Source organism: Chiloscyllium plagiosum, unplaced genomic scaffold (assembly GCF_037043375.1).
Source record: "Chiloscyllium plagiosum isolate Xiang-an unplaced genomic scaffold, Cpla_swu_hap1 HiC_scaffold_9, whole genome shotgun sequence".
Classification (NCBI taxonomy): Eukaryota; Metazoa; Chordata; class Chondrichthyes; order Orectolobiformes; family Hemiscylliidae; genus Chiloscyllium; species Chiloscyllium plagiosum.
In genome coordinates this window covers 7,386,601-7,414,277 of record NW_028270147.1, presented here as the reverse complement: position 1 = coordinate 7,414,277, position 27,677 = coordinate 7,386,601, and the positions used below count along the sequence as shown (strand labels likewise).

Sequence of the window (27,677 nt, the reverse complement as noted above, 5' to 3'; positions counted from 1 at the left end):
GTGAGGCCACTTCTGGTACACTGTGTACAATTCTGGTCGCTCTGCTACAGGAAGGATATTATTAAACTAGAGAGGGTTCAAAAAAGATTTACCAGGATGTTGCCAGGACTGGACGGTTTGAGTTATAAGGATAGACTGGGACATTTTTCACTGGAGCGTAGGAGGTTGAGGGGTGACCTTATAGAGGTTTTTGGATCATGAGGGACATAGATAAGGCAATTAGCAAAGGTCTTTTCCCCAGAGTAGGGCAGTTCAAAACCAGAGGGCATATTTTTATGGTTAGAGAAGAAAGATTTAAACAGGACCTGAGGGTGAACTGCCAGAGGAGGTGATACAGTTATAACATTTAAAAGATATTTGGACAGATATATGAATAGGAACAGTTCAGAGATTTATGGGCCAAATGCAGGCTAGTGGAACTTGTTTAGTTTGGGAAACTTGGTCAGAGTGGATGAGTTGGACCAAAGGGTCTGTTTCCATTCTGTGTGACTCTATGACTCTAATTCTAAAGGGGTTGCAGGAGCAGAGGGATGTGGTGTATCTGTGCATATATCATTGAAGATAGCAGGGCTGATGGAGAGAGCAATTGTTAAAACATAACTTAACCTGGGTTTTATTAATAGAGGCATAGAGTACAAGACAAGAGCAAGATCATTTGATACAATGCCACATGGCAGATTGGTTAGCAAGTTAGAAATGTTTGGGATTGATGGGTCCCTAGAAGCATAGATTAAAAGTTGGCTAAAGGATAGGAGACAGAGGGTAGGTATAGATGGGCATTTCTCAGATTGGAAATGAGTTGAAAGTGGTGTTCCCCAGATATCAGTGTTGGTACTGTCGTTTTTCTGATTTACGTAAATAATTTGGAGATGGGTATTGAGGGCAAAATCTCTGAATTTGCAGATGATACTGAACCAGGGAGAATAGTGAATTGTCAGGATGACACTGAGTGACTTGAGAGGAACATTGACACATTGGCCAAATGGCAAACACCTGGCAGATAAATTTTAATATAGAAAACTGTGTGGCAATGCATTTTGGTTGAAAAAACATAGAGAGACAATACAGGCTCAATGGTGCAACTCTGAAGGGAGAATAGGGACCTTGGGGTTCACGTATATAATTCTCTGAAGTTGGAACCGTTGTTGAGAAGGTTTATAGGATCCTTGGGTTTATAAACAGAGGCATAGAGTATAAAAGCAAGGAAGTGATGCTACACCTCTACAAATCATTGGTCAGACAACATTTGGAGGATTGTGTTCAGTTCTGAGCACCTTATTAAAGAAGGATGTTAAAGCCCTGGAAAGGGATCAAAGGAGTTTTACTCTAATGATCCCAGGAACGAGAGATTTTGGATACAAGGACAGATTAGAGAAATGGAGCTTATTCAGCTTGGAGCAGGTCAGAGGTGACCTAATTGGGGTATTCAAAATTATGAACAATTTTGACAGGGTAAAGAAGGATAGTTAGCATGTCAGTAACTCGGGGTCACAATTTCAAGATTTTCAGAAAGAGAGCTAGGAGTGAGATGAAGAGAAACTTCTTTACTCAAGTTGTTAGGATTTGGAACGCACTGCCTGGGAGAGTGATAGAGACGGATTCAATAGGAGGTTTCAAATGAGAGCTGGATAGATATCTGAAAGTGATGAATTGAGAAGGCTATGGAAATAGGGCTAGAGAATGGGACTGGCTGGTAGCTGTTTCAGGAGGCAGTAGAGATATGATGGGTCAAATGGCCTCCTCCCACACCATAAAATTCCAAGGTTCTATCTAGGGGGCATGGTGAATGAGAACCAGCCTGTTGGGGAGAAATGTTAGGAAGCTCTTCGATACACAAAGGGTAGGAGAGGTTTGGAACTCTCTCCCACAAATGGTACTGGATGCTGGATCAGTTGTCAAGTTTAAATCTGAGATAGATAATCTTTTTGTTAAGCAAAGAAATATTAAGGGATATGGGCCAAAGGTAAGTAAATGGATTTAGGCCACAGACCAGGCATGATCTCATTGAATGGTGGAACAGGCTTGAGGGGCTGAATGGCCTACTCCTGTTCCTAACTGCTTCAGCAATGAAGAATCATCATATCAAACTGTTTCTCTCCATTCCTCTGTCAGGCTGTGTAAGAAAGGTTTAACCCCTGCATTCCCCAAAACTGTTTCTCTTCTTATACAGATCCTGCTCAGTTTCTCCAGCAATTTCAGTTTTTATTGCTGGAGCATTGAGTACAGTTTTGTCCTTTTTATTTAGGAACGATACATTTGCCAGAGACACAGAGAGAAGGGGAGGGTCACCAGATAATCCCTGAGATGCCAATATTGTTTTATAAAGAAGGATTCAGCAGATTACATCTGTTTTCTGTACAGTTTTGAAGAATGAGGGGTTATCTTAGCGAAATTAAAAATTTCTTACACAGCCTGACAGGGGAATGGAGAAATGAAGTTACTTTAGTCTAAAACCAGCGGACATAACCTCAGGATCAGGGAAAAGCTGGGTAAGAATGTGGTGAGGAGGACTATCTTCGCTCAGAGGGTGACAAATCTTGTAACTCTCTAACTCAAAGGGCTGAGGAAACTCAATCAATAAAATTAAAAATCACTAAAACATTTATTTGGAAGCACTAGCTTTAGGAGCACTGCATCTTCATCAGGTGGTTATGGAGTACTCCCACCTCAGTTCAACCTCAAGTCCTCCACATCATGTCAATCAATAAACAGGTTCAAGACAGCAATCAATAGATATGTGAAGACTTTAAGGGACACAGAGATTGTATGGGATGATGACATTGAGGCAGTAGATCAGCTATCATCAAGTTGAACAGCAAAGCAAGCTCGATGGGCTGAATGGCCTACTTCTCCCACTTCCTGTGATCAAGGGCAGCTCATTTAAAGACAATTAGTGGGCGACATGGTGGCTCACAGCACCAGGGTCCCAGGTTCGATTCCAACCTCAGGTGACTGTCTGTGTGGAGTTTGCACATTCTCCCCGTGTCTGTGTGGGTTTCCTCCGGATGCTCCCATTTCCTCCCACAGTCCAAAGATGTGCAGGCCAGGTGAATTGGCCATCCTAAATTGTCCATAGTGTTAGGTGCATTAGTCAGAGGGGATGAGTTACTCTTCGGAGGGTTAGTGTGGACTTGTTGGGCCGAAGGGCTTGTTTCCACACTGTACGGAATCTAATCTAATCTAATTGACAGAAAACAATTTCCAAAGCCCTAATCAAGTTAACAAAAATAAGGTACAGTATCTGTAAGTGTAACACAGTAAAGCAGCAGACAGACACGGCACAATGTACAATGGGGCAAAGGAAGTATTCAAAGTTCTCTCTTTATGGAATACATAAGATTTGAACAGGTACATTTTAAGTGTGGACTGGATGTAATTCATGAGTTACAAGACAGCAAGGCGGTGCTACCCCCTGGTGGTGTGGGGAAGAAGTACAACTGTCTGAGCTCAAAGTCCACAGCCAGCAGATTCACAGCACAGAGAATCCCAAACAACAAACCCAAATCCCACATCTCAGCCCTTTCTCTGCCAACAATCTGCTGCTACACCCTGTCAGGCAAAAAGGGGAGCGTGATGATGGGGGTCAAGTCTTGGCTGTACATTCCACAGCAAGGTCTCTGACACAGAGAGGATAGAAACCCTACATCGTGGAAACAGGCCATTTGGCCCAACAAGTCCACACCGACCCTCCAAAGGGTAACACACCCAGACCCATTCCCCTACCCAATGACTTTAAGTTACTGCAACCACAACTTGGGAGCCACTCCACTCTCTTCTCCCTTCATCACCCCAGTTCATGCACACACCTCATCAATCCACTCTCCACAGACGTCACCCATTTAAAATAGCAATGAAGAGAATTCTTTTCTCACATAAGGTTGGCAGTCTAGTCCTGAAAAGTATGAGACTTTCAATATTCTAAGGCAGAGGTTGGTAGATTGTTGATAAGCAAGGGAAAGGGGGTGGGGGGGGTATAAGAAGTGGGTAGTTGTGATTGTGGAGTAATCAGATCATTGAATGGGACAGCAGGTTCGAAGGGCAGAATGGGTCATGCCTGATTCAGGATTACACAGTCGCCATTATCAAAAAGGCAAAGTGAGCTCACAGCTGAGCGACGAAGGTGGCTGTTTAAAGCCACACTGATATACCTGATAGTTTCTCAGATCCGCAATCCTCTCCTGCTGCACAGCGGCATCATTCCAGATCAAGTTGGCAGTGTCATCTTCCTCCCGGGCTCGGGAAAACCCTGCTTCCAATATCGCCAGGCGCACTGCAAAAACAGAACGGGAAACCACCTTGTTCCTGTCAGTCAGTAACCTTCACAATTCGGGCAATGTGAGGAGCAGTTTATCCCCCATTCACCCTCTGTCCCAGAGCTCACTGACCACACTGTCGCTCAAACCTAGAGTCATAGAATTGTACAGCACGGAAACTGACCCTTCGGTCCAACCAGTCCATGCCGACCATAATCCCAAACTAGACTAGTCCCACCTGCCTGCACTTGGCCCATATTCCCCCAAACCTTTCTTATTCATGTACTTATCTAAATATTCTTTAAATGTTGTAACTGTACCCGCATCCACCATTTCCTCTGGAAATTTATTCTCCACATGAACCACTCTCTGTAAAAATCCTGCCCCTGCCACCTTAAAAATATGACCGCTGGTCTTGAAATCCCTCCTATGCTGGGGAAAACATCCTTGTCATTCACCCTCATCTATGCCCCTCATGATTTTATAAAGCTCTTTAAGACCACCCATCCTACATTCCAGGGAAAAAACTCCCAGCCTATTCAGCATTTCCCTATAACTCAAACCCTCCATTCTTGGCAACGCCCTGGTGAATCTCTTCTGAACCCTCTCCAAGTTAATAAAATCCTTTCTATAACAGGGAGACCAGAACTGGACACAATATGCCAGAAGAGGCTCTAACACAATACATTCTAAATTCCCATCTAGCTGACCAAATCTCTCCCCATCCTTCCCAATCTCTGTACACCCCTCCAGTAGCTTCTCTGAGATCTGTACACTCCTCCAAAGCTGCACTCTCTCACGGCACCATCTTTCATCACTCAACCTCTGAGAGCCTTGTCTTCAGCAGTTTGGCCCTGAGCCCTGGAATTCCCTCTCTGAACCCATTCACCTCACTCCTCCTTAAGACCCAGGATTTTCTCTCAGCTTTGGGTCACGTAACCTAATATCCCTTAACATAGGAACTTGGGACAACTTTGATTTGATAATCACACCTGTGTTGCACTTTGGCGTGCTTTAGCAAATCAAGTGTGTTAAAGCAATGCACATCATTGTTGTTGCATGCAGTTACTTGAATGGATCAGATGATTTTGTTTTCCTGTCTGCTACCCTCAATAGTCTGTATTACTAACCTCAATATATCGACAGTAGTTTATAGGTAACTTATCATAGCGACATTACAACAACATAGGACACAGGAGCACAATTAGACCATTTAGCCCCTCAGACTTGCTGCAATATTCAAGAAGATCACCGTCCTGATTTATAAAACTTGTCTTACTTACTCACAAGAGGAAACATCCATCCTACATCCACCTGGTCAAGACTGTTCAGAAGCTTACACACTTTAATCAAGTGGAGTCTGTAGACGATTCAGCTACAACTTTTATGAGGCAAGATTTTCCACACAAACAAGTGCATGAGAGTGAGAGGGATTTCACTGGATCTCCTAGAACAGTCAAACAGGACTAGACAAGGTAAACACAGGAAGGATACTCCCAATGACCAGCAAGTCCAGAACAAGGGGTCAGAGTCGAAGGATAAAGGGGAGGCCAATTCAGACTGCCATGAGGAGAAGTGAGGAGAGATGTCTTCACCTTGAAAGTGGGGAGCCTGTGGAGTTCTTTGTTACAAGCAGATTTGAGGCCAAATTATTGAATGTTTTAAAGAGGATCTTTATAAGGAATCTTGATCAGGTGGGCCAGCGGGCTGAGGAGTGGCAGGTAGAGTTTAATTTAGATACATGCGAGGTGTTGCATTTTGGTAACACAAATCAGGGCAGGAGTTATACAGTTATTGGCAGTGCCCAGGAAAGTGCTGCTGAACAGAGAGACTTAGGGGTGCAGGTACATAGCTGTTTGAAAGTGCTGTTGCAGGTAGACAGGGTGGTGAAGAAGGCAGTTGGCACCTTGTCTTCGTTGGTCAGAGCACTGAATACAGATAAAAACCAAAGGAACTGCAGATGCTGTAAAAACAGAAGTTGCTGGAAAAGCTCAGCAGGTCTGACAGCATCTGTGAAGAGAAATCAAAGTTAATGTTTTGTGTCCAGTGACCCTTCATCAGAATTCACTGAACAGGAAGTTGGGATGTCATGTTGTGGCTGTATAAGACAATAGTAAGGCCGCATTTGAAGTACTGCGCACAATTCTGGTCTAGCAAGGCTGTTACTAAACTGGAAAGGGTGCAAAAAACATTTACCAGGATGTTACCAAGACTGGAGGGCTTGAGTTACAAGGAAAGGCTGCATAGGCTGGGACCTTTTTCTCTTGAGCGGAGGAGGGTAAGAAATGACTTTGAAGAAGTTTATAAAATCATGATGGGTATAGATAAGGTGAGTGGCCAAGATCTTTTCCCCAGTGTAGGGGAGTTCAAAACGAGAGGGCATAGGTTTAAGGTGAGAAGGGAAAGATTTAAAAGGGACTTGCAAAGCAATGCTTTCACATCGAGGATGGTGTGTGTATGAATGAGCTGCCAGAAGAAATGGTGGAGGCTGGTATAATTACAACATTTAAAAGGCATTTAGACAGGTACATGAATAGGAAAGCTTTATAGTGATATGGATCAAATGCAAGCAAATGGAATTAGTTCAGTTTAGGAAATTTGGTCAGCATGGATGGGTTGGGCTGAACGGTCTGCTTCCATGCTGCATGACTCTATTACAGCATTGCTGCCTCACAGCACTGGGGACCCAGGTTTGATTCCAGCCTCGGGCGACTGTCTGTGTGCAGCTTGCATATTCTCCCCGTGTCTGTGTGAGTTTTCTCCAAGTGCTCCGGTTTCCTCCCACGGTCCAAGGATGTGCAGGTTTGGTGAATTGGCCACGCTAAATTGCCCATAGTGTCCAGGGATATGTAGGGTCAGGGGTTAACAGGGTAGGGGAATGGGTCTGGGTGGATTAATCTTCAGAAGGTTAGTGTGGACTTGTTGGGCCAAATGGCCTGTTTCCACTCAGTAGGGATTTTATGATTCCATGATTCTGAGGATATAGATATCTTTCTTAGGCTAAAGGGATCAAAGGGTATGCAGAGCAAGCAGGAGCAGGGGACTGAGTTGGGTGATCAGCCATGATTGTATTGTACAGTGCAGTAGGCTTGAAGGACTGAATGGCCTACTCTTGTTCCTATTTTCTACATTTCTATCAACTTAACATAGATTTATAGAGTCATAGGGTCTTACAGCACAGAGACAGGCCCTTTGGCCCAAACTGGTCCATGCTGACCAAAATGTCCATCCACACTAACCCCATCTCCCTGCACCTGGCCCATATCCTTCTAAACCTTTCGTATCCATGTGTTTGTCCAAATGCCTTTTAAATGTTATTAATGTACGCACCTCAACAACTTCCACTGGCAGCTCATTCCATATGCATACCATCTTCTGTGAAAAAGGTTGCCCCTCAGGTTCCCTTTTATTCTTTCTCCTCTAACCTTAAACGGATGCCCTCTAGTCCACGATTCACCAACCTGGGAAAAAGACTGTGTGCATTCATTCTATCCATGCCACTCATGATCTCATACACCTCTATAAGGTCCCCCTTCAGTCTCCTACGCTCTAAAGTAACGAGTCCTATCTCTCCCTCTAACTCATAGAGTCATAGAGTCATAGAGATGTACAGCACGGAAACAGACCCTTCGATCAAACCTGTCCATGCCGACCAGATATCCCAAACCAATGTAATCCCACCTGCCAGCACCCAGCCCATATCCCTCCAGCCCATATCCCTTCATATACCCATTCAAATGCCTCTGAAATGTTGCAATTGTACCAGCCTCCACCACTTACTCTGGCAGCTCATTCCATACATGTACCACCGTCTGCATGAAAAAGTTGCCCCTTAGGCCTCTTTTATATCTTTCCCCTCTCACCCTAAACCTATGCCCTCTAGTTCTGGACTCCTCGACCCCAGGGAAAAGACTCTGCGTATTTACCCTTTCCATGCCCCTCATAATTTTGTAAACCTCTATAAGGTCACTCCTCAGTCTCCAACGCTCCAGGGAAAACAGCCCCAGCCTGTTTAGCCTCTCTCTATAGCTCAAATCCTCCAACCCTGGCAACATCCTTGTAAATCTTTTCTGAACTCGAAAAGTTTCACAACATCTTTCTGATACGAAGGAGACCAGAATTGCATGCAATATTCCAAAAGTGGCCTAACCAATGTCGTCTACAGATGCAACATGACCTCCCAACTCCTGTACTCAATACTCTGACCAATAAAGCCTTCTTCACTATCCTATCTACCTGTGACTCCACTTTCAAGGATCTATGAAACTGCACTCCAAGGTCTCTTTGTTCAGCAACACTCCTTAAGACCTTACCATTAAGTGTATAAGTCCTGCTAAGATTTGCTTTCCCAAAATGCAGCACCTCACATTTATCTGAATTAAACTCCATCTGCCACTTCTCAGCCCATTGGCCCATCTGGTCAAGATCCTGTTGTAATCTGAGGTAACTCTCTTCGCTGTCCACTACACCTCCAATTTTGGTGTCATTTGCAAACTTACTAACTGTACCTCTTATGCTCGCATCCAAATCATTTATGTAAATGACAAAAAGTAAAGGACTCAGCACTGATTCTTGTGGCACTCCACTGGTCTCAGGCCTCCAGTCTGAAAAACAACCATCCATCACCATCCTCTGTCTTCTACCTTTGAGCCAGTTCTGTATCCAAATGGCTAGTTCTCCCTGTATTCCATGAGATCTAACCTTGCTAATCAGTCTCCCATGGGGAACCTTGTCGAACGCCTTGTCCATATAGATCACATCTACTGCTCTGCCCTCATCAATCCTCTTTGTTACTTCATCAAAAAACTCAATCAAGTGTGTGAGACATGATTTCCCACGCACAAAGCCATGTTGACTATCCCGAATCAGTCCTTGCCTTTCCAAATACATGTACATCCTGTCCCTCAGGATTCCCTCCAACAACTTGCTCACCACTGAGGTCAGGCTCACCAGTCTATAGTTCCCTGGCTTGTCTTTACCGCCCTTCTTAAACAGTGGCACCACGTTTGTCAACCTCCAGTCTTCCAGCACCTCACCTGTGACTATTGATGATACAAATATCTCAGCAAGAGGCCCAGCAATCACTTCGCTAGCTTCCCACAGAGTTCTCGGGTACACCTGATCAGGTCCTGGGCATTTATCCACCTTTACCCATTTCAAGACAACCAGCACTTCCTCCTCTGTAATATGGACATTTTGTAAGATGTCACCACCTATTTCCATATCCTTTCCCACAGTATATACAGATGCAAAATATTCATTTATTATCTCCCCCATTTTTTGCGGCTCCACACAAAATCTTTGCTGATCTTTGAGGGGCCCTATTCTCTCCCTAGTTACCCTTTTGTCCTTAATGTATTTGTAAAAACCCTTTGGTTTCTCCTTAACTCTATTTGCCAAAGCTATCTCATGTCCTCTTTTTGCGATCCTGATTTCCCTCTTAAGTATACTCCTACTGCCTTTATACTTTTCTAAGGATTCACTCGATCTATCCTGTCTATACCTGACATATGCTTCCTTCTTTTTCTTAACAAAACACTCAATTTCTTTAGTCATCCAGCATTCCCTATACCTACCAGCGTATCCTTTCACCCTGACAGGAATATACTTTCTCTGGATTCTTGTTATCTCATTTCTGAAGGCTTCCCATTTTCCAGCCATCCCTTTACCTGCGAACATCTGCCTCCAATCAGCTTTCAGAAGTTCTTCCCAATACCATCAAAATTGGCCTTTCTCCAATTTAGAACTTCAACTTTTCGATCCTTTTCCATCACTATTTTAAAACAAATAGAATTATGGTCGTTGGCCCCAAAGTGCTCCCCCACTGACACCTCAGTCACCTGCCCTGCCTTATTTCCCAAGAGTAGGTCAAGGTTTGCACCTTCTCTAGTAGGTACATCCACATACTGAATCAGAAAATTGTCTTGTATGCACTTAAGAAATTCCTCTCCATCTAAACCCTTAACACTATGGCAGTCCCAGTCAATGTTTGGAAAGTTAAAATCCCCTACCATAACCACCCTATTATTCTTACAGATAGCTGAAATCTTCTTACAAGTTTGTTTCTCAATTTCCCTCTGACTATTAGGGGCTCTATAATACAATCCCAATAAGGTGATCATCCCTTTCTGATTTCTCAGTTCCACCCAAATAACTTCCCTGGATGTATTTCCGGGAATATCCTCCCTCAGCACAGCTGTAATGCTATCCCTTATCAAATGTGCCACTCCCCCATCTCTCTTGCCTCCCTTCCTATCCTTCCTGTAGCATTTGTATCCTGGAACATTCAGCTGCCAGTCCTGCCCATCCCTGAGCCATGTTTCTGTAATTGCTATGATATCTCAGTCCCATGTTCCTAACCATGCCCTGAGTTCATCTGCCTTCCCCGTTAGGCCCCTTGCATTGAAATAAATGCAGTTTAATTTATTAGTCCTACCTTGTCCCTGCCTGCCCTGACTGTTTGACTCACTTCTGTTCTCAGCTGTACCAGTCTCAGATCGATCTCTTTCCTCACTATCTTCCTGGCACCCCCCCCCACCCCACTAGTTTAAATCCTCCCAAGCAGTTCAAGCAAATTTCCCTGCCAGTATATTAGTCCCCTTCCAATTTAGGTGCAGCCCATCCTTCTTGTACAGGTCACTTCTACCCCAAAAGAAATTCCAATGATCCAAAATTCTGAATCCTTTTCCCATACACCAGCTCCTCAGCCATGCATTCATCTGCTCTATCCTCCTATTCCTGCCCTCACTAGCTCGAAGCACTGGGGGTAATCCAGATATTACTACCCTTGAGGACCTCCTTTTTAAATTTCTGCCTAACTCTCTGTAACCTCCCTTCAGAATCTCAACCTTTTCCCTTCCTACATCATTGGTTCCAATGTGGACAATGACCTCTTGCTGGCCCCTCTCCCCCGTGAGAACATTCTAACCCTCTCTGAGACATCCTTGATCCTGGCACCAGGGAAACAACACACCATTCTGCTTTTTCTCTGCTGCCCACTGAAACGTCTGTCTGTACCTCGAACTAGAGAATCCCCTAACACAATTGATCTCTTGGAAGCCAACGTACCCCTCGTTGCATTAGAGCCAGTCTCAATACCAGAAACTTGGCTGTTTGTGCTCAGATTTCTCCAGTTTCTTCATTTCCCCTCCCCCCACCTTGTCTCAGTCAAATCCCTCGAACTCAGCACCACCTTCCTAACCTGCAATCTTCTTCCTGACCTCTCCTCCCCCACCCCCACTCCGGCCTATCACCCTCATCTTGATCTCCTTCCACCTATCGCATTTCCAACGCTCCTCCCCCAAGTCCCTCTTCCCTACCTTTTATCTTAGCCTGCTGGGCACACTTTCCTCATTCCTGAAGAAGGGCTCATGCCCGAAATGTCGATTCTCCTGTTCCCTAGATGCTGCCTGACCTGCTGCGCTTTTCCAGCAACACATTTTCAGCTCTGATCTCCAGCATCTGCAGCCCTCACTTTCTCCTCATAAATTAATAGCTATGGCTTATATTTTATGTTTAATCAAAAGACTCATCTCCAAAAACATATAATCAAGAAAGAACCCATGTACTCACTACTGCAGCCTTTCTTTTGGACAGACTTAAAACAACAATTAACTTATCTGATTCTGTGTTGTGAACTTCGCCCAACAGTTCCTCCAAGATTAGTTGTGAATTTCACTGTTTGTTAATTTTCCCAGATGCACTCTGATGTCCAGCGACACATGAATTCAAAAACAGCAAAGGCAGTAATTGTGCAGGTTCTCTCTCTCTCCTGCAATGCCCTCACCATGTGCTTCCTTCCTCTGCTCTTCTCCCTTTTAAAACTTTTTTTTCCCAAAGTTCCAAAACAAAGCAACAGCATATAAAACAGTAATTGCTGCTCCTGGAATTCGAGGAAATCACCTCCAACACCTAAAATACCTCAAAGAAAGGAGCAGCTCTTAGCCAGAAATTTTTCCCGTCCTCCATCGCGGATTAAGGTCAATCCCTTGAGTCCTGGCAACATCCTTGTAAATTTTTTCTGCATGCTTTCCAGTTTAATAACAGCCTCCCTATAGCAAGGTGACCAAAACTGAACACAATACTCCAGGTGCGGCCTCACCAACATCCTGTATAACTGCAACATAACTTCCCAACTTCTATACTCAGTGCCCTGACTGATGAAGGCCAGTGTGCCAAAAGCCTTCTTCACGGCCCTGTCTACCTGGGACGCCACTTTCCAGCTTCACATCTATTCTCTCCGCCTTCCGGCATCTGCAGTCCTTAGTGTCTACTAAGCAATTGACTTCTGATGGATTGCTAAAAGCTATGCGACTCCTTTAAACTATTCTTTTTTTTTCAAATGGCATAATCTCACCAGTTGGATCTCAAGCCTGAATGCCGAGGCTACTCTCTCAGTACAGAGAAAGAGAGAGAGAGAGAGAGAGAGATAGAGGACTACTGGTGAGTTAGCCTGAGGGTTACTACATCTCATGTTGTGAAGGACAGTCCTTCATGGCACCCTCAGCCAATGCAGGAATTGCGCTGTTGGCGGTACTCTGCATTGTAAACCACCTGAGTTGGCTAATTCCCATAAAAACTCAGTGCTTTTCAAACTTAAAGGCCTTGTGAATGTAACAGATTTACCCTGAGAAATAAAAGCTCACAGAGTAGGGAGTAATGTACAGGTGTGGATGGAAGGCTGACTGGTTAACTGGAAGCAGAGAGTAGGAATTAGACTGTTGGCACGTTGCCTTTGTGCTGCGCCCATGGAGTATGGGTTGAGGTTGTATAGAATATTGGTGAGGCCTCTTCTGGAGTACTGTGTGCAGTTCTGGTCACCCTCCTATGGCAAGGATATTATTAAGCTGGAGAGGGTTCAGAAAATATATGTTGCTGGGAAGGGATGGCTTGAGTTATAGGCAGAAGCTGGATAGGTTGGGACTTTATTCACTGGAGTGTGGGAGGCTAAGGGGTGACCTTATGGAGGTATATAATATCATGCCGGGTATAGATAAGGTGAATGGCAGGTGTCTTTTCCATACAGTGGGAGATTTCAAGACTGGGGGTATATTTTTAAGGTGAGAGGAGGAAATTTTACAAAGGACATGAGAGGCAACTTTCTTTACACAGAGAGTGGTTCGAGTGTGGAATGAACTTCCATTGGAAATGGTGGATGTCGTTACAGTCACAATGTTTAAAAGTCAATTGGATAAGTACATGAATAGGAAATGTTTGGAAGGATATGGGCCAAGCGCAGGCAGGTGGGACTAGTTTAGTTTGGGATGTGGTTAGCATGGACTGGTTAGACTGAAGGGTCTGTTTCCGTGCTGGATGACTGTATCACTCTTTGACTCGACTCTGCTCTCCACTTTACAACCCACCTACAACATCTCCCCATCTCTATCCCCTGGGTCACAGTTATTATCAGGGACCAACATGGGGTCACAATGGGAGAAGGTTTGGGAAGCAGTGCTGCAAGAATGTCAAGGACATAAGGCTAGATCCAAACAATCAAAGAACAGCGCATGCTGGAAACCTGACACAAAAACAGAAATTGTCTGAGAAACTCAGCACGTCTGGCAGCATCTGTGGAGAGAAAGCAGAGTTTATGACCAAGATCTTAACCTGGTTGACCTCTATAATATTCTTGGTGTTGTGCTGCTAAGTAATATTTATTGGGTCTGACGAGATCAGAAAATCTTTCACTTTATTTAAGAACCACCTTGCTCTGGCTTCAGTTTATCACAAGGCAGCCCTGAGAGACTGTACACTGACAGGCATATACCCCTTTACTCTACCCTGAGGCTGTAAGCATGGGAAACTGATTAGCAAGGTTAGATCACATGGAAAACAGGGAGAACTAGCCATTTGGATACAGAACTGGCTCGAAGGTAGAAGACAGAGGGTGGTGGTGGAAGGTTGCTTTTCAGACTGGAGGCCTGTGACCAGTGGAGTGCCACAAGAATCGGTGCCGGGTCCACTACTTTTTGTCATTTACATAAATGATTTGGATGTAGGAGGTATAGTTAGTAAGTTTGCAGTTGACATTAAAATTGGAAGTGTAGTGGACAATGAAGAGGGTTACCTCAGTGCATGACAGAACCTTGATCAGATGGGCCAATGGGCCGAGATGAGGCAAATGGAGGTTAATTTAAGTAAATGTGAGGTGCTGCATTTTAGAAATCAGGATAGGACCTGTATACTTAATGGTAAGGTCCTGGGGAGTGTTGCTGAACAAAGAGACCTTGGAGTGCATGCTCATGAAAGTGGAGTTGCAGGTAGATCGGATAGTGAAGGAGGTGTGCTTGTCTTTCTTGGTCAGTGCATTGAGTATAGGAGTTAAGAAGTCATATTGCAGCTGTAGAGGACATTGGTGAGACCACTTTTGGAATACTGCATGCAGTTCTGGTCTCCCTCCTATAGAAAGGATGTTTTGAAACTTGAAAATGTTCAGAAATGATTTACAAGGATATTGCCAGGGTTGGAGGGTTTGAGCTATAGTGAGATTCAATAGGTTGGGGTTGTTTTCCCTGGAGCATCAGAGGCTGAGGGGTGACCTTATAGAAGTTTATAAAATCATGAGGGGCATAGATTGGGTAAAAAGCCAAGGTCTTCTCCCCAGCATAGGAGAGACCAGAACTAGAGGGCATAAGTTTACAGTGAGAGGGCAAAGATTTAAAAGGGAACTCAGGTGTAACTTTTTTATACAGAGGGCAATGAGTGTATGGAATGAGCTGCCAGAGGAAGTGGTAGAGGCTGGTACAATTACAACATTTAAAAAGCATCTGGATGCGTATATGAGTAGGAAGGGTTTGGACGGATATAGACCAAATGCTGGCAAATTGGACTTGATTAATTTGATGTGTCTGGCCAGCATGGATGAGTTGGACTAAAAGGCCTGTTTCTGTGCAGTATAGCAGGTCTGGCAGTGTCTGTGGAGAGAGAAACAGAGTTAACGTTTCGTGTTCACTGATCTTATGGCAGAACCGGTTTTTCTTCTCCGCAGAACTGCTGAGTTTCTCCAGCAAGTTCTGGTTTTGTTTCAGATTTCCAGCACCCACAGTTTGTCATGTTATTGTTATGTTCTTTTCCTGAAAGCAGTCAACAGTGATTGTTAATCACTGCACTGCTCTAGATGCTGCTGAAGGGCGTAAAGCTGCCTGCTGCAGACTGGGCAAAGGATTGGCAGAAGGAAAGTGTCAGCAGATGGCAACGCATGTGGCCAAATGTGGGTTCCAAACTCCGCTCACCACAGTACCCCGCACCTCCCACCCCAGAGCGTCACTGCTCTCTTCAAAATAGAACTCATGTTTTCAAAGCTCAGTTCCCCTAAACTGCAGACGCAATATGGGTCATTCGCATCAGCGTTACAGATGGAAGTGAGATGAACTCCCTCTTGGACAATCGTAGTTTGGGAGCTGCAGAAACGTTACGAGTGGGGAGCAGTTTGAAGTTGGTGAGATGCCCCATTTATAACCCAGGACTGCGTTTGACAACCAAATACGATGAGAATGCTCACAAGACCATTCGCTGGCTGACCAGCAACGTTTCCATAATTGGGCATGGCATTTAATGAACCGAAAGAACAGAGAGAAGACAAAGTCTTTAAAAGTATCAGGTCTATCCATCTTCAAGCAGAAAAGGCAAGGGAAGAGAGGTCCTCACAGTCATGAACTGTTTTATCAAATTCCCACCGGCAGGAATGTGAGCAACCAGAGAACACAGATTGAAGATAATTGGGGTGGATGACGAGGTTTTGTTATTAGGTAGAATTCAATGCATGAAAAGGAGGTAGAGATAGATTCAATAGTTACCTTCATGAAGAACAAAGGGAAGTGGAGTGTCACTGAGTAGACAGCGCTTCAAAACAAAAACCAGCCCGGGAACAATACACAGATTGTTCTGTGCTGAACGGTTCTATGAATCTACAATAACGTTTACTGGCTCCAATGAATAGAGGAAGAATATTTCTAATGAAGTGCTTACTGTGGAAAAGGATATGGAAGATATAGACTGTAGGGAAATAGATGGTGACATCTTGAAAAATGTCCAGATTACAGAGAAGGAAGTGCTTGATGTCTTGAAACGGTTAAAGGTGGATAAATCCCCAGGACCTGATCACGTGCGATAGTCACAGGTGAGATGCTGGAAGACTGGAGGCTGGTTAACGTGGTGCCACTGTTTAAGAAGGGTGGTAAGGACAAGCCAGGCAACTATAGACCAGTGAGCTCAACGTCGGTGGTGGACAACTTGTTGGAGGGAATCCTGAGGGACAGGCTGTACACGTATTTGGAAAGGCAAAGACTGATTAGGAATAGTTCAACATGGCTTTGTGCATGGGAAATCATGTCTCACAAACTTGATTGAGTTTTTTGAAGAAGTAACAAAGAAGATTGATGAGGGCAGAGTGGTAGATGGGATCTATATGGACTTCAGTAAGGCGTTCAACAAGGTTCCCCATGGGAGACTGTTTAGCAAGGTTAGATCACATGGAATACTGGGAGAATTTGGATTCAGAACTGGTTCAAAGGTAGAAGACACAGGGTGGTTGTGGAGGGTTGTTTTTCAGACTGGAGGCCTGTGACCAGTGGAGTGCCACAAGGATTGGTACTGGATTCATTTCTTTTCGTCATTTACATAAATGATTTGGATGTGAGCATAAGAGGTACAGTTAGTAAGTTTGCAGATGACACCAAAATTGGAGGTGCAGTGGACAGTGAAGAAGGTTACCTCATATTACAACTGGATCTTGATCAGATGGGCCAACGGGCTGAGAAATGGCAGATGGAGTTTAATGCAGATAAATGCGAGGTGCTGCATTTTGGGAAAGTAAATCTTAGCAGGACTTATACACTTAATGGTAAAGTCCTAGGTAGTGTTGCTGGACAAACAGACCTTGGAGTGCAGGTTCATAGCTCCTTGAACTTGGAGTCGCAGGTAGATATGATAGTGAAGAAGGTGTTTGGTATGCTTTCATTTATTGGTCAGAGTATTGAGTACAGGAGTTGGGAGGTCATGTTGTGGCTGTACAGGACATTGATTAGGCCACTTTTAGAATCCTGCGTTTAATTCTGGTCTCCTTCCTATCAGAAAGTTATTGTGAAACTTGAAAGATTCAAAAAAGATTTACAAGGATGTTGCCAGGGTTGGAGGATTTGAACTATTATAGAGAGAGGCTGAACAGACTGGGGTTGTTTTCCCTTGAGTGTCAGAGGCTGAGGGGTGATCTTACAGAGGTTAACAAAATCATGAGGGACATGGATAGGATGAATGGACAAAGTCTTTTCCCTGGGGGGGGGGGGGGGGGGCGGTCCAGAACTAGAGGGCATAGGTTTAGGGTTAGAGGGGAAAGATATAAAAGAGACCTACAGTGCAACCTTTTCACACAGTGGGTGGTACGTGTATGGAATGAACTGCCAGAGGAAGTGGTAGAGGCTGGTACAATTGCAACACTTGAAAGGCATTTGGATGTGTATATGAATAGGAAGGGTTTGGAGGGATATGAGCCGGGTGCTGGAAGGTGGGACTAGATTGGGTTGGGATATCTGGTTGGCATGGATGGGTTGGACTGAAGGGTCTGTTTCCATGCTGTACATCTCGATGACTCTGTGACTCTAAGTGACAGGCTCTCAATGAATTACAGGGCCTATGCGATGTCAGGAACATCGACCACATATCCCAGTGGTTGGTTGATTGAATTAATAAGTTCCTTTGATTGTCGATAAGATACAGAGTGATCTCAACCAGACCACAAAACAGAGAACAAGAAAAAACTTGTGATTCCATGATTAGGTAGCAGCACTTCCTTAACAACCCTGAGTGTGCTAACAGTCACATGAACAGCCGCGTTAACCCATTCAGTCAACTCCTAGTGTTTGTGCTTCGAGGGCCATTCGCTGCAAACAAAAAGGACATGAAGAACTGCCCCAGGGGTTTAGAGAGCCTGTTGTTCCCTTTGCCTTGCCTTCATCATTGCAACACCTACCACCACAAAACACCAAATGGCCTCCTTCTTTAGAGATTGCAATTTCCCCTCCCACATGGTTAAAGCTGCCCTCCAACGTATCTCGTCCACATCCCGCCCCTCCGCCCTCAAACCCCACCCCTCCAACCGTAACAAGGACAGAACGCCCCTGGTGCTCACCTTCCACCCTACCAACCTTCGCATAAACCACATCATGTGCCGACATTTCCGCCACCTCCAAACGGACCCCACCACCAGGGATATATTTCCCTCCCCATCTCTTTCCACAAAGACCGTCCCCTCTGTGACACACCCCCAGCAACCCATCCTCCCTTCCTGGCACCCTTCCCTGTCACCGCAAGAATTGCAAAAACTGTGCCCACACCTCCTCCCTCACCTCCATCCAAGGCCCTAAAGGAGCCTATCACATCCACCAATATAATTTATTGTATCCGTTGCTCCCGATGCGGTCTCCTCTACATTGGGGAGACTGGACGCCTCCTAGCAGAACATTTTAGGGAACATCTCCGGGACACCCACACCAATCAACCACACCGCCCTGTGGCCCAACATTTCAACTCCCCCTCCCACTCTGCCGAGGACATGCAGGTCCTGGGCCTCCTCCACCGCCGCTCGCTCACCACCCGCGCCTGAAGGGAGAACACTTCATCTTCCGCTTCGGAACACTTCAACCCCAGGGCATCAATGTGGATTTCACCAGTTTCCTCATTTCCCCTTCCCCCACCTAACCCCAGCTCCAACCTTCCAGCTCAGCACCACCCTCATGACTTGTCCGGACCTGCCTATCTTCCTTTCCACCTATCCACTCCACCCTCCTCTCTGACTTATCACCTCCATCCCCACCCCCATTCACCTATTGTACTCTTTGCTACCTTCCCCCAGCCTCCTCTCTGACCTACCACCTCCATCCCCACTCCCACTCACTGTTGTACTCTATACTACTTTCTCCCCACCCCCACCCTTCTCTCATTTATTTCTCCACTCTGCAGGCACCCTGCCTCTATTCCTGTTGAAGGGTTTTTGCCCAAAACGTTGATTTTCCTGCTCCTCGGATGCTGCCTGACCTGCTGTGCTTTTCCAGCACCACTCTAATCTAGACCTCGGCTAAACAGCCAGTTTACTAACTAATCACATTCTGAAGGGCGGTCACTTGATTTGAAATGTTTAACACTGATTTCTCATCACAGACGCATCCAGACCTGCTGAGTTTCTCCAGCAATTTCTGTCTCTGTTTGTTGTTAAGCAATGAGCCCCTTTTCTCCTGTTACCTACAGAGGAACCTCAATTATCTGAATATCAATTATCCGAACATCGGATTATCCACAGTAGATCCGGAGGCCCCGATAGAAACATTACATCAAAGAGCTGTTTCAGCCCTGATCGGGTCTTTTGTTAACAGGTACAATGATTAAGAACAATCTCAACTCACTGAAATGCTGCCGAGAACAGTCCGGAACAGTCCAGGCACCCATCTCCACTTTACTGACTTCTCTCTCCCCCCACACACTTTCCCTGGAGTTCTACACAGGGGTGTACCCTGAAACCCCCCTTCCCCAGATAATCTCTGTAACATTGTCATGTACAGGGCAAAGGTGGAACTTGTCAAAAAGTTGCAGTCAAAAGGTGTGTGTGTGTGCACGCGCGCGCTATTTGGAGACTTATCCCACAAAGGCAGCAGCAGTCTGACTGTTGGTGTACAGTCTGGCTGCCCCGGCAGCAGGGAGGGGCGGGGGGGGGGGGGGGGGGGGGGGTGGTAGGCTGGGGGGTGTGGGGCATGGACGGCAGTTGGACAGTGGGAGGGCGTGGTTAGGGGCCGACAGGGTTTAGGGGAGGGTGGGGGTTGGGTCGGAATGGGTTTGGGGTGCGGGGTGGCAGCGGGCGGACAGCGTTGGGGGCGGGCGAACTGGGTTTGGGGGAGGGCAGGGCCAGGGCTTGCGCACAGTGTGCTACTGCCTCGTCTCCTGAACGGGGAGCACAATTCACAGAAAACCCCAAGCCCCAGAAGAAATCAATTAACCGAATAATTAATTATCCAAACGAAATAGTGCCCGCCCATCTCGTTCAGATGATCAAGGTTCCTCTGCAAATTGGTGCGATCATTTGAAATTTGGCATTCTTGCATTTGTTCTGATAAACTGAATCTCTTAATTTTGAAACCCACCTCCTTGATGATTCACCCCAAGCTATGATGCCCCTCTCGCCTGAATCTAGTGTCATTCTACCACTTGCCATTCCTGGAAGAACTTACTATCCATCAGATAGCCACACCATCTGTGCATCTGGCAAGCATTGGTACTCCTAAGGTTCCTTGCTCATTGAGGGGCAGTCTTTCGGAAGATGGCTGAGCAGGTGACAATGCTGTGATTCTTCAAAAGGGACCTGGAGGTCCATAAGAAGACATCTGCTACCCAAATGACACACAAAGGAAGCCCTGGCACCAGACGCTGGCAGCCTGGTCTGAGGTCACCACCCGGTCATGCAGTTTCTGCGTTCCAGAGGAATGGCAGCAGTGACACAGGAAGGTCAATCGCCTTCTGCCCTCTTCCAGGGCAATGCCATGCTCTTCTCTCTGCGACCTCCCCCTCCGTCTATCGCTGCTGCACCCACCTGCCACCAGGGTCTTGCTCTCCCACTCTCACTGTTCCCTGTGACATCTCCCTCACTCGCTGTTGTTAGCAGTCAGCCTCCCCACTCCGTTAACCCTCACTGTGCTGCCTACTGACTCCTCATCACCACCACTCCCCACTCCCCTCACCTTCACCAGCACTAACGGCTGGGCCACCCAATTTCCCCTCACTCAGGCCCTCCCCTTTCTCTCATTCCTGAAGAGGGCAGAAAGAGCCAGGATGGGTCAAAGGGTGTCCGATACCAGCCTCCTCACCCCCACACCCCCACCATCAGGAGGGTGTTGTGTCCCTTGAATGAGAAAAGGGGACCCTCCTGTGGTGCTGCATGTCCCACAAACCCAGTGAATACAACTCCCCAATCCACTGCAGCTCTCACAGTAACCCCACCAGTAATGTCATTCCTTACACACCACCATGTCCAATCACTGCCCGCTATGCCCTCTCTCTCTCCCTCTCCCCCCCACCTCTCTCTCAGTCTCTCTCTCTCTCTGTCTGTCTCTCTCCCCCCACCTCTCTCTCTCTCTCTCCCTCGCCCTCACCCCCTCACCTCTCTCTCTCTCTCAGTCTCTCTCTCTCTCTCAGTCTCTCTCTCTGTCTCTGTCTCTCTCTCTCTCTGTCTCTCCCCCCCACCTCTCTCTCTCCCTCTCCCCCACCCCCCCACCTCTCTCTCTCTGTCTCTGTCTCTCTCTCTCTGTCTCTCTCCCTCTCCCCCACCCCCCCACCTCTCTCTCTCTGTCTCTGTCTCTCTCTCTCTGTCTCTCTCCCTCTCCCCCACCCCCCACCTCTCTCTCTCTCTCTCCCCCACCCCCCCACCTCTCTCTCTCTGTCTCTGTCTCTCTCTCTCTCTCTCTCTCTCGTGCCTGGCAGGTACCTGTGGGATGTCCCCAGCCCCTGCAGACAAATGGGCCACTCCCTCAGGAGGTACCTCAGAGAATGAGGTGACAGACACCCCAGAGGAATCCTCAGCAAAGGCAGATCCCTGCCAGCTCAGGACCTGAGAGGTTGGGTTTAGAGAGTGGAGCACAATCTGGTGAGCACCTCACTGCCACAGCTCCCCAGCCGGCCCAGGGAGACACACTTCAGGCAGCAGGCACTCGGAGGACTGAGGGAGACCAGGCACCTGCTCAGCCTCAGGGAGGAGAGGCCACTGTGGTATCAGCGATCGAGGTGAATTACTGGGCAGGAGAGGCAGACAGGGATGTAGGACGTAATGGCCTTCATTGACCAGAAGCTGCAGCACTGCAGCAAGTCACACGACCATCCAGCAGCCTCCATGGGCAGGTTAGCAGTTGCCACCGAGAGTCAGGCCTGATCCATGGAGAACCAGGCCCGGTCCACAGAGAGCCATGCCTAGTCCACTGACAGCCTGGCCCTGTTCACTGGCAGCCTGGCGCAGTCCACTGGCAGTCTGGCCCAATCCACTGACAGCCTGGCTCAATCCACTGGCAGCCTGGCCCAATCCACTGGCAGCCTGGCGCAGTCCACTGACAGCCTGGCCCAGTCCACAGAGAATCAACGTTTCGGGCATGAGCCTTTCTTCATGCCCAAAACGTCGATTCTCCTGCTCCTTGGATGCTGCCTGATCTGCTGCGCTTTTCCAGCAACACATTTTCAGCTCTGATCTCCTCACAGTCCTCACTTTCTCCCAGTCCACAGAGAGCCAGGCCTAGTCCACTGACAGCCTGGCCCAGGCCACAGACAGCCAGGCCTAGTCCACTGACAGCCAGGCCCAGTCCACAGACAGCCTGGCCCAGTCCACTGACAGCCAGGCCCAGTCCACTGACAGCCAGGCCCAGGCCACAGACAGCCAGGCCTAGTCCACTGACAGCCTGGCCCAGTCCACAGACAGCCAGGCCCAGTCCATAGACAGCCAGGCCCAGTCCACAGACAGCCAGGCCCAGTCCACAGACAGCCAGGCCCAGTCCACTGACAGCCTGGCCCAGTCCACTGACAGCCTGGCCCAGTCCACTGACAGCCTGGCCCAGTCCACTGACAGCCTGGCCCAGTCCACTGACAGCCTGGCCCAGTCCACAGACAGCCTGGCCCAGTCCACTGACAGCCTGGCCCAGTCCACTGACAGCCTGGCCCAGTCCACTGACAGCCAGGCCTGGTCCACAGAGAATCAGGTCCAGTCCATAGAGAGCCAGGACCAGCAGTGGCAGGGTCTGCTGGGTTTGAACGCAGCTACCTGAAGCTCATCACTTCAGCCACTGGTCCTCAGAACCGAAACTATGATGACAGGTGGATGGGAAATGTTGAGAGAATCTTGCCTCACGGAGCAGAAAGTAGTTAAAGAATGCAGCAAGCTGATTCTGTGGCGTCAGGCCTGGCCTCTCTTGATTTCCTATGTGGTACTGCCACACAATTCACCATAATTCACAATCTCACCATAACCCACACCTATAACATTCTAACGGTTGACTCCAAATCAGAACGTCTCAGCAACATGTCTCACCTCTCGGCAGGATTCACATTCTGTGCAAATAAGAGACTATGTGAAGACATTTTCCCCACTTGACCATCACACAGATCTGCAAGGAAAGTTATTCTCACCGATCTGGTATTTGGTGCCAGCAAAGTTTGCTGTGATGGCTCCTTTCTTCTTCTTCTTCATTCTGATATTCCTTTTTCCAACTCCAGTGGTTTTATACGGCAGCCCGCTCTTCAGTGTCAGACTCGAGGTCCCCTGAACATCTAAAGAAAGAAAAGTTACACGATACAGTGGTTTCAGGATGCCGAGGAGGCAACATGGAGAGACTTCTGCACATCATTTCGCCCAGTTCAAAAACAGTTAACATGTTCAGGTGGAAACAGTGACCTCCCATCAATTCCTTATCTTCAGAATTTTCCGTTAATTTTCATACAACTGAGCTTAAGTGTTTCTCAGCTTCGAATAACTTCTGACAAGGTTTGAGCCAACCATTTCTAATCTGGAACTTCCAAACTATCTCTCTGCACTGCGGTGACCTATTTCTTAGCAGTTCTAAACAATCTCTCTTCCTCAGGAACAACTGTCTAATATACCCAGCTTCTGCCAGGAATTTTGCAAACTGAACTAAAACCACAAGGTTTTCTTAAGGCTGTGGTTGATTGTCCAAAACCAAAAAGAAAACACAATTCTGGAATGGGGTAAAAACAATGACTGCAGATGCTGGAAACCAGATTCTGGATTAGTGGTGCTGGAAGAGCACAGCAGTTCAGGCAGCATCCAAGGAGCTTTGAAATCGACGTTTCGGGCAAAAGCCCTTCATCAGGAATAAAGGCAGTGAGCCTGGAGCGTGGAGAGATAAGCTGGAGGAGGGTGGGGGTGGGGAGAAAGTAGCATAGAGTACAATGGGTGAGTGGGGGAGGGCATGAAAGTGATAGGTCAGGGAGGAGACGGTGGAGTGGATAGGTGGAAAACGAGATAGGCAGGTAGGACAAGTTCGGACAAGTCATGGGGACAGTGCTGAGCTGGAAGTTTGGAGGATCCCAACCTCACCATCAAGCCAGCGGACAAAGGGGGCACAGTGGTAGTCTGGCGCACTGACCTCTACACAGCTGAAGCCAAACGCCAACTCGAGGACACCTCTTCCTACTGCCCCCTCGACCATGACCCCAACCCCCCATCACCAAACCATCATCTCCCAGACCATACAGAACCTCATCACCTCAGGAGATCTCCCATCCACAGCTTCCAACCTCATAGTCCGGGAACCCCGCACTGCCCGGTTCTACCTCCTTCCCAAGATCCACAAGCCTGACCACCCTGGCCGACCCATTGTCTCAGCATGCTCCTACCCCACTGAACTCATCTCTACCTACCTCGACACTGTCCTATCCCCCCAGTCCAGGAACTCCCCACATACGTTCGAGACACCACCCACGCCCTCCTCCTCCTCCAAGACTTCTGTTTCTCCGGCCCCCAACACCTCATCTTCACCATGGATATCCAATCCCTCTACATCTCAATCCGCCATGACCAGGGCCTCCAAACCCTCCGTTTTTTTCCTCTCCAGACGTCCCCAACAGTCCCCTTCCACCGACCCTCTCATTCGTTTGGCCGAACTGGTCCTCACCCTTAACAATTTCTCCTTTGAATCCTCCCACTTCCTCCCGACCAAAGGGATAGCCATGGGCACACGTATGGGCCCCAGCTATGCCTGTCTCTTTGTTGGCTACATAGAGCAGTTGGTCTTCCGTAATTACACCGGCACCACTCCCCACCTCTTCCTCTGCTACATTGATGACTGCATTGGCGCCACCTCGTGCTCCCGCGAGGAGGTTGAGCAATTCATCAACTTCACCAACACATTCCACCCTGACCTTAAATTTATCTGGACCATCTCTAACACCTCCCTCCCTTTCCTGGACCTCTCCATCTCCATTAATAACGATCGACTTGACACTGACATTTTTTACAAACCCACCAACTCCCACAGCTACCTGGATTACACCTCTTCCCACCCTATCTCTTGCAAAAATGCCATCCCATATTCCCAATTCCTCCGCCTCCGCCTCCAACGGATCTGCTCCCAGGAGGACCAGTTCCACCACAGAACACACCAGATGGCCTCCTTCTTTAGAGACCGCAATTTTCCTTCCCATGTGGTTAAAGATGCCCTCCAACACATCTCGTCCACATCCCACACCTCTGCCCTCAGACCCCACCCCTCCAACTGTAATAAGGACAGAACGCCCCTGGTGCTCACCTTCCACCCTACCAACCTTCGCATAAACCAAATCATCTGCCAACATTTCCGCCACCTCCAAAAAGACCCCACCACAAGGGATATATTTCCCTCCCCACCCCTTTCTGCCTCCGTGACTACCTGGTCAGGTCCACGTCCCCCTACAACCCACCCTCCCATCCTGGCACTTTCCCCTGCCATCGCAGGAATTGCAAAACCTGCGCCCACACCTCCTCCCTCACCTCCATCCAAGGCCCTAAAGGAGCCTTCCACATCCATCAAAGTTTTATCGGCACATCCACTAATATCATTTATTGTATCCGTTGCTCCCGATGCGGTCTCCTCAACATTGGGGAGACTGGACGCCTCCTAGCAGAGCGCTTTAGGGAACATCTCCGGGACACCCGCACCAATCAACCACACCGCCCTGTGGCCCAACATTTCAACTCTCCCTCCCACTCTGCCGAGGACATGGAGGTCCTGGGCCTCCTCCACCGCCGCTCCCTCACCACCCGACGCCTGGAGGGAGAACGCCTCATCTTCCGCCTCGGAACACTTCAACCCCAGGGCATCAATGTGGATTTCAACAGTTTCCTCATTTCCCCTTCCCCCACCTCACCCCAGTTCCAAACTTCCAGCTCAGCACTGTCCCCATGACTTGTCCGGACTTGTCCTACCTGCCTATCTCCTTTTCCACCTATCCACTCCACCCTCTCCTCCCTGACCTATCACCTTCATCTCCTTCCCCACTCACCTATTGTACTCTATGCTACTTTCTCCCCACCCCCACCCTCCTCTCGCTTATCTCTCCTCGCTTCAGGCTCTCTGCCTTTATTCCTGATGAAGGGCTTTTGCTGAAACGTCGATTTCGCTGCTCCTTGGATGCTGCCTGAACTGCTGTGATCTTCCAGCACCACTGATCCACAATTCTGGAATGGTCTAACTGAAGCCTAATACAATGCACCGGTTACTCTGAGCAGTTGTAAAACTCAACAAATGTAAACAAAACCCCACTCATCCAACATGGACACTGGAAATGAACAGATCTGGAAATCCATCTGTGCCTGAATTTCAGGAACTGGATCCAGTGGCAAACCTGGAGCTGACGGATAAGTGTCCTTGAATCGTCAGGAGTCTGTTTGATTTGCAGAGGTGAAGCAAGTACTGATACTTCATAAAGTTCTGGAAAATCTCTATTTCTCTAGACAGTTAATTTTCTGTGGATCTGTTTCCACTTCCCAGGCTCCTTTCTGACAAATTAGGAACTGGGTAATTAACTTGCACTTTTACTTCCTCAATTTAGACTTGGGGAACTGATATAGCTCCACCAGAGACACTCAAGGAGACTATTGGAGACCTTGGATTAGTGGTGCTGGAAGAGCACAGCAGTTCAGGCAGCATCCAAGGAGCAGCGAAATCGACGTTTCGGGCAAAAGCCCCTTTTATTCCTGATGAAGGGCTTTTGCCCGAGACGTCGATTTCGCTGCTCCTCGGATGCTGCCTGAACTGCTGTGCTCTTCCAGCACCACGAATCCAGAATCTGGTTTCCAGCATCTGCAGTCATTGTTTTTATCTCTATTGGAGACCTTCTTAATTGTATTCAAGGAACAACGTTGGGAGAATGTACATCTAGGGGACTGCATTAACAGTTGGAATACACCTCTGTGCCCTTAGTTCCTGCATCTGATCACTAAAACCCTTATGTGTTTCTTATTACTGATAAGCTACCACTGGAAACCATTCTCTACCTGCATTAGAAATAGAATTAGCTTTATTGTCTCGTACTGAAATGAAAAGTTTACAAGTTGCCACTTACGGCACCACCTTAGGTACAAAGACACCATGGTACAGATTCTTCAGTACAAACTCTTAGGGAAAAAATTGGAAAAATAAAGAAATAATACGTCCGGGATTTTAGGTCATGGAAAAATAAATAGAACATTCAGCATTAAGTCAAGAACAAGAATATAATACATAGAAGAAAATATATGTATTTAAAACAGCTATGATGTAAGTTGCAATTCAGAAAAGATTTACAAGGATGTTGCCAGGGTTGGAGGATTTGAGCTATAGGGAGAGGCTGAACAGGCTGGGGCTGTTTTCCCTGGAACGTCAGAGGCTGAGGGGTGACCTTATAGAGGTTTACAAAATTATTAAGTGC

The 27,677-nt window shown here is 47.2% G+C and overlaps 1 protein-coding gene across 1 annotated transcript in view; it reads right to left on the bottom strand.

Annotated features, from left to right (window-relative positions):
• The window catches only part of ttll7 (tubulin tyrosine ligase-like family, member 7), a 331,613-nt gene that overhangs the window by 170,928 nt on the left and 133,008 nt on the right, over positions 1-27,677 (bottom strand). The window contains exons 3-4 of the mRNA XM_087990253.1: positions 23,400-23,540; positions 4,149-4,270 (exon numbers count right to left, since the gene is read on the bottom strand). Of these exons, the coding sequence (XP_087846379.1) occupies positions 4,149-4,270; positions 23,400-23,540 (263 nt within the window). The remainder of the gene's footprint in view (positions 1-4,148; positions 4,271-23,399; positions 23,541-27,677) is intronic.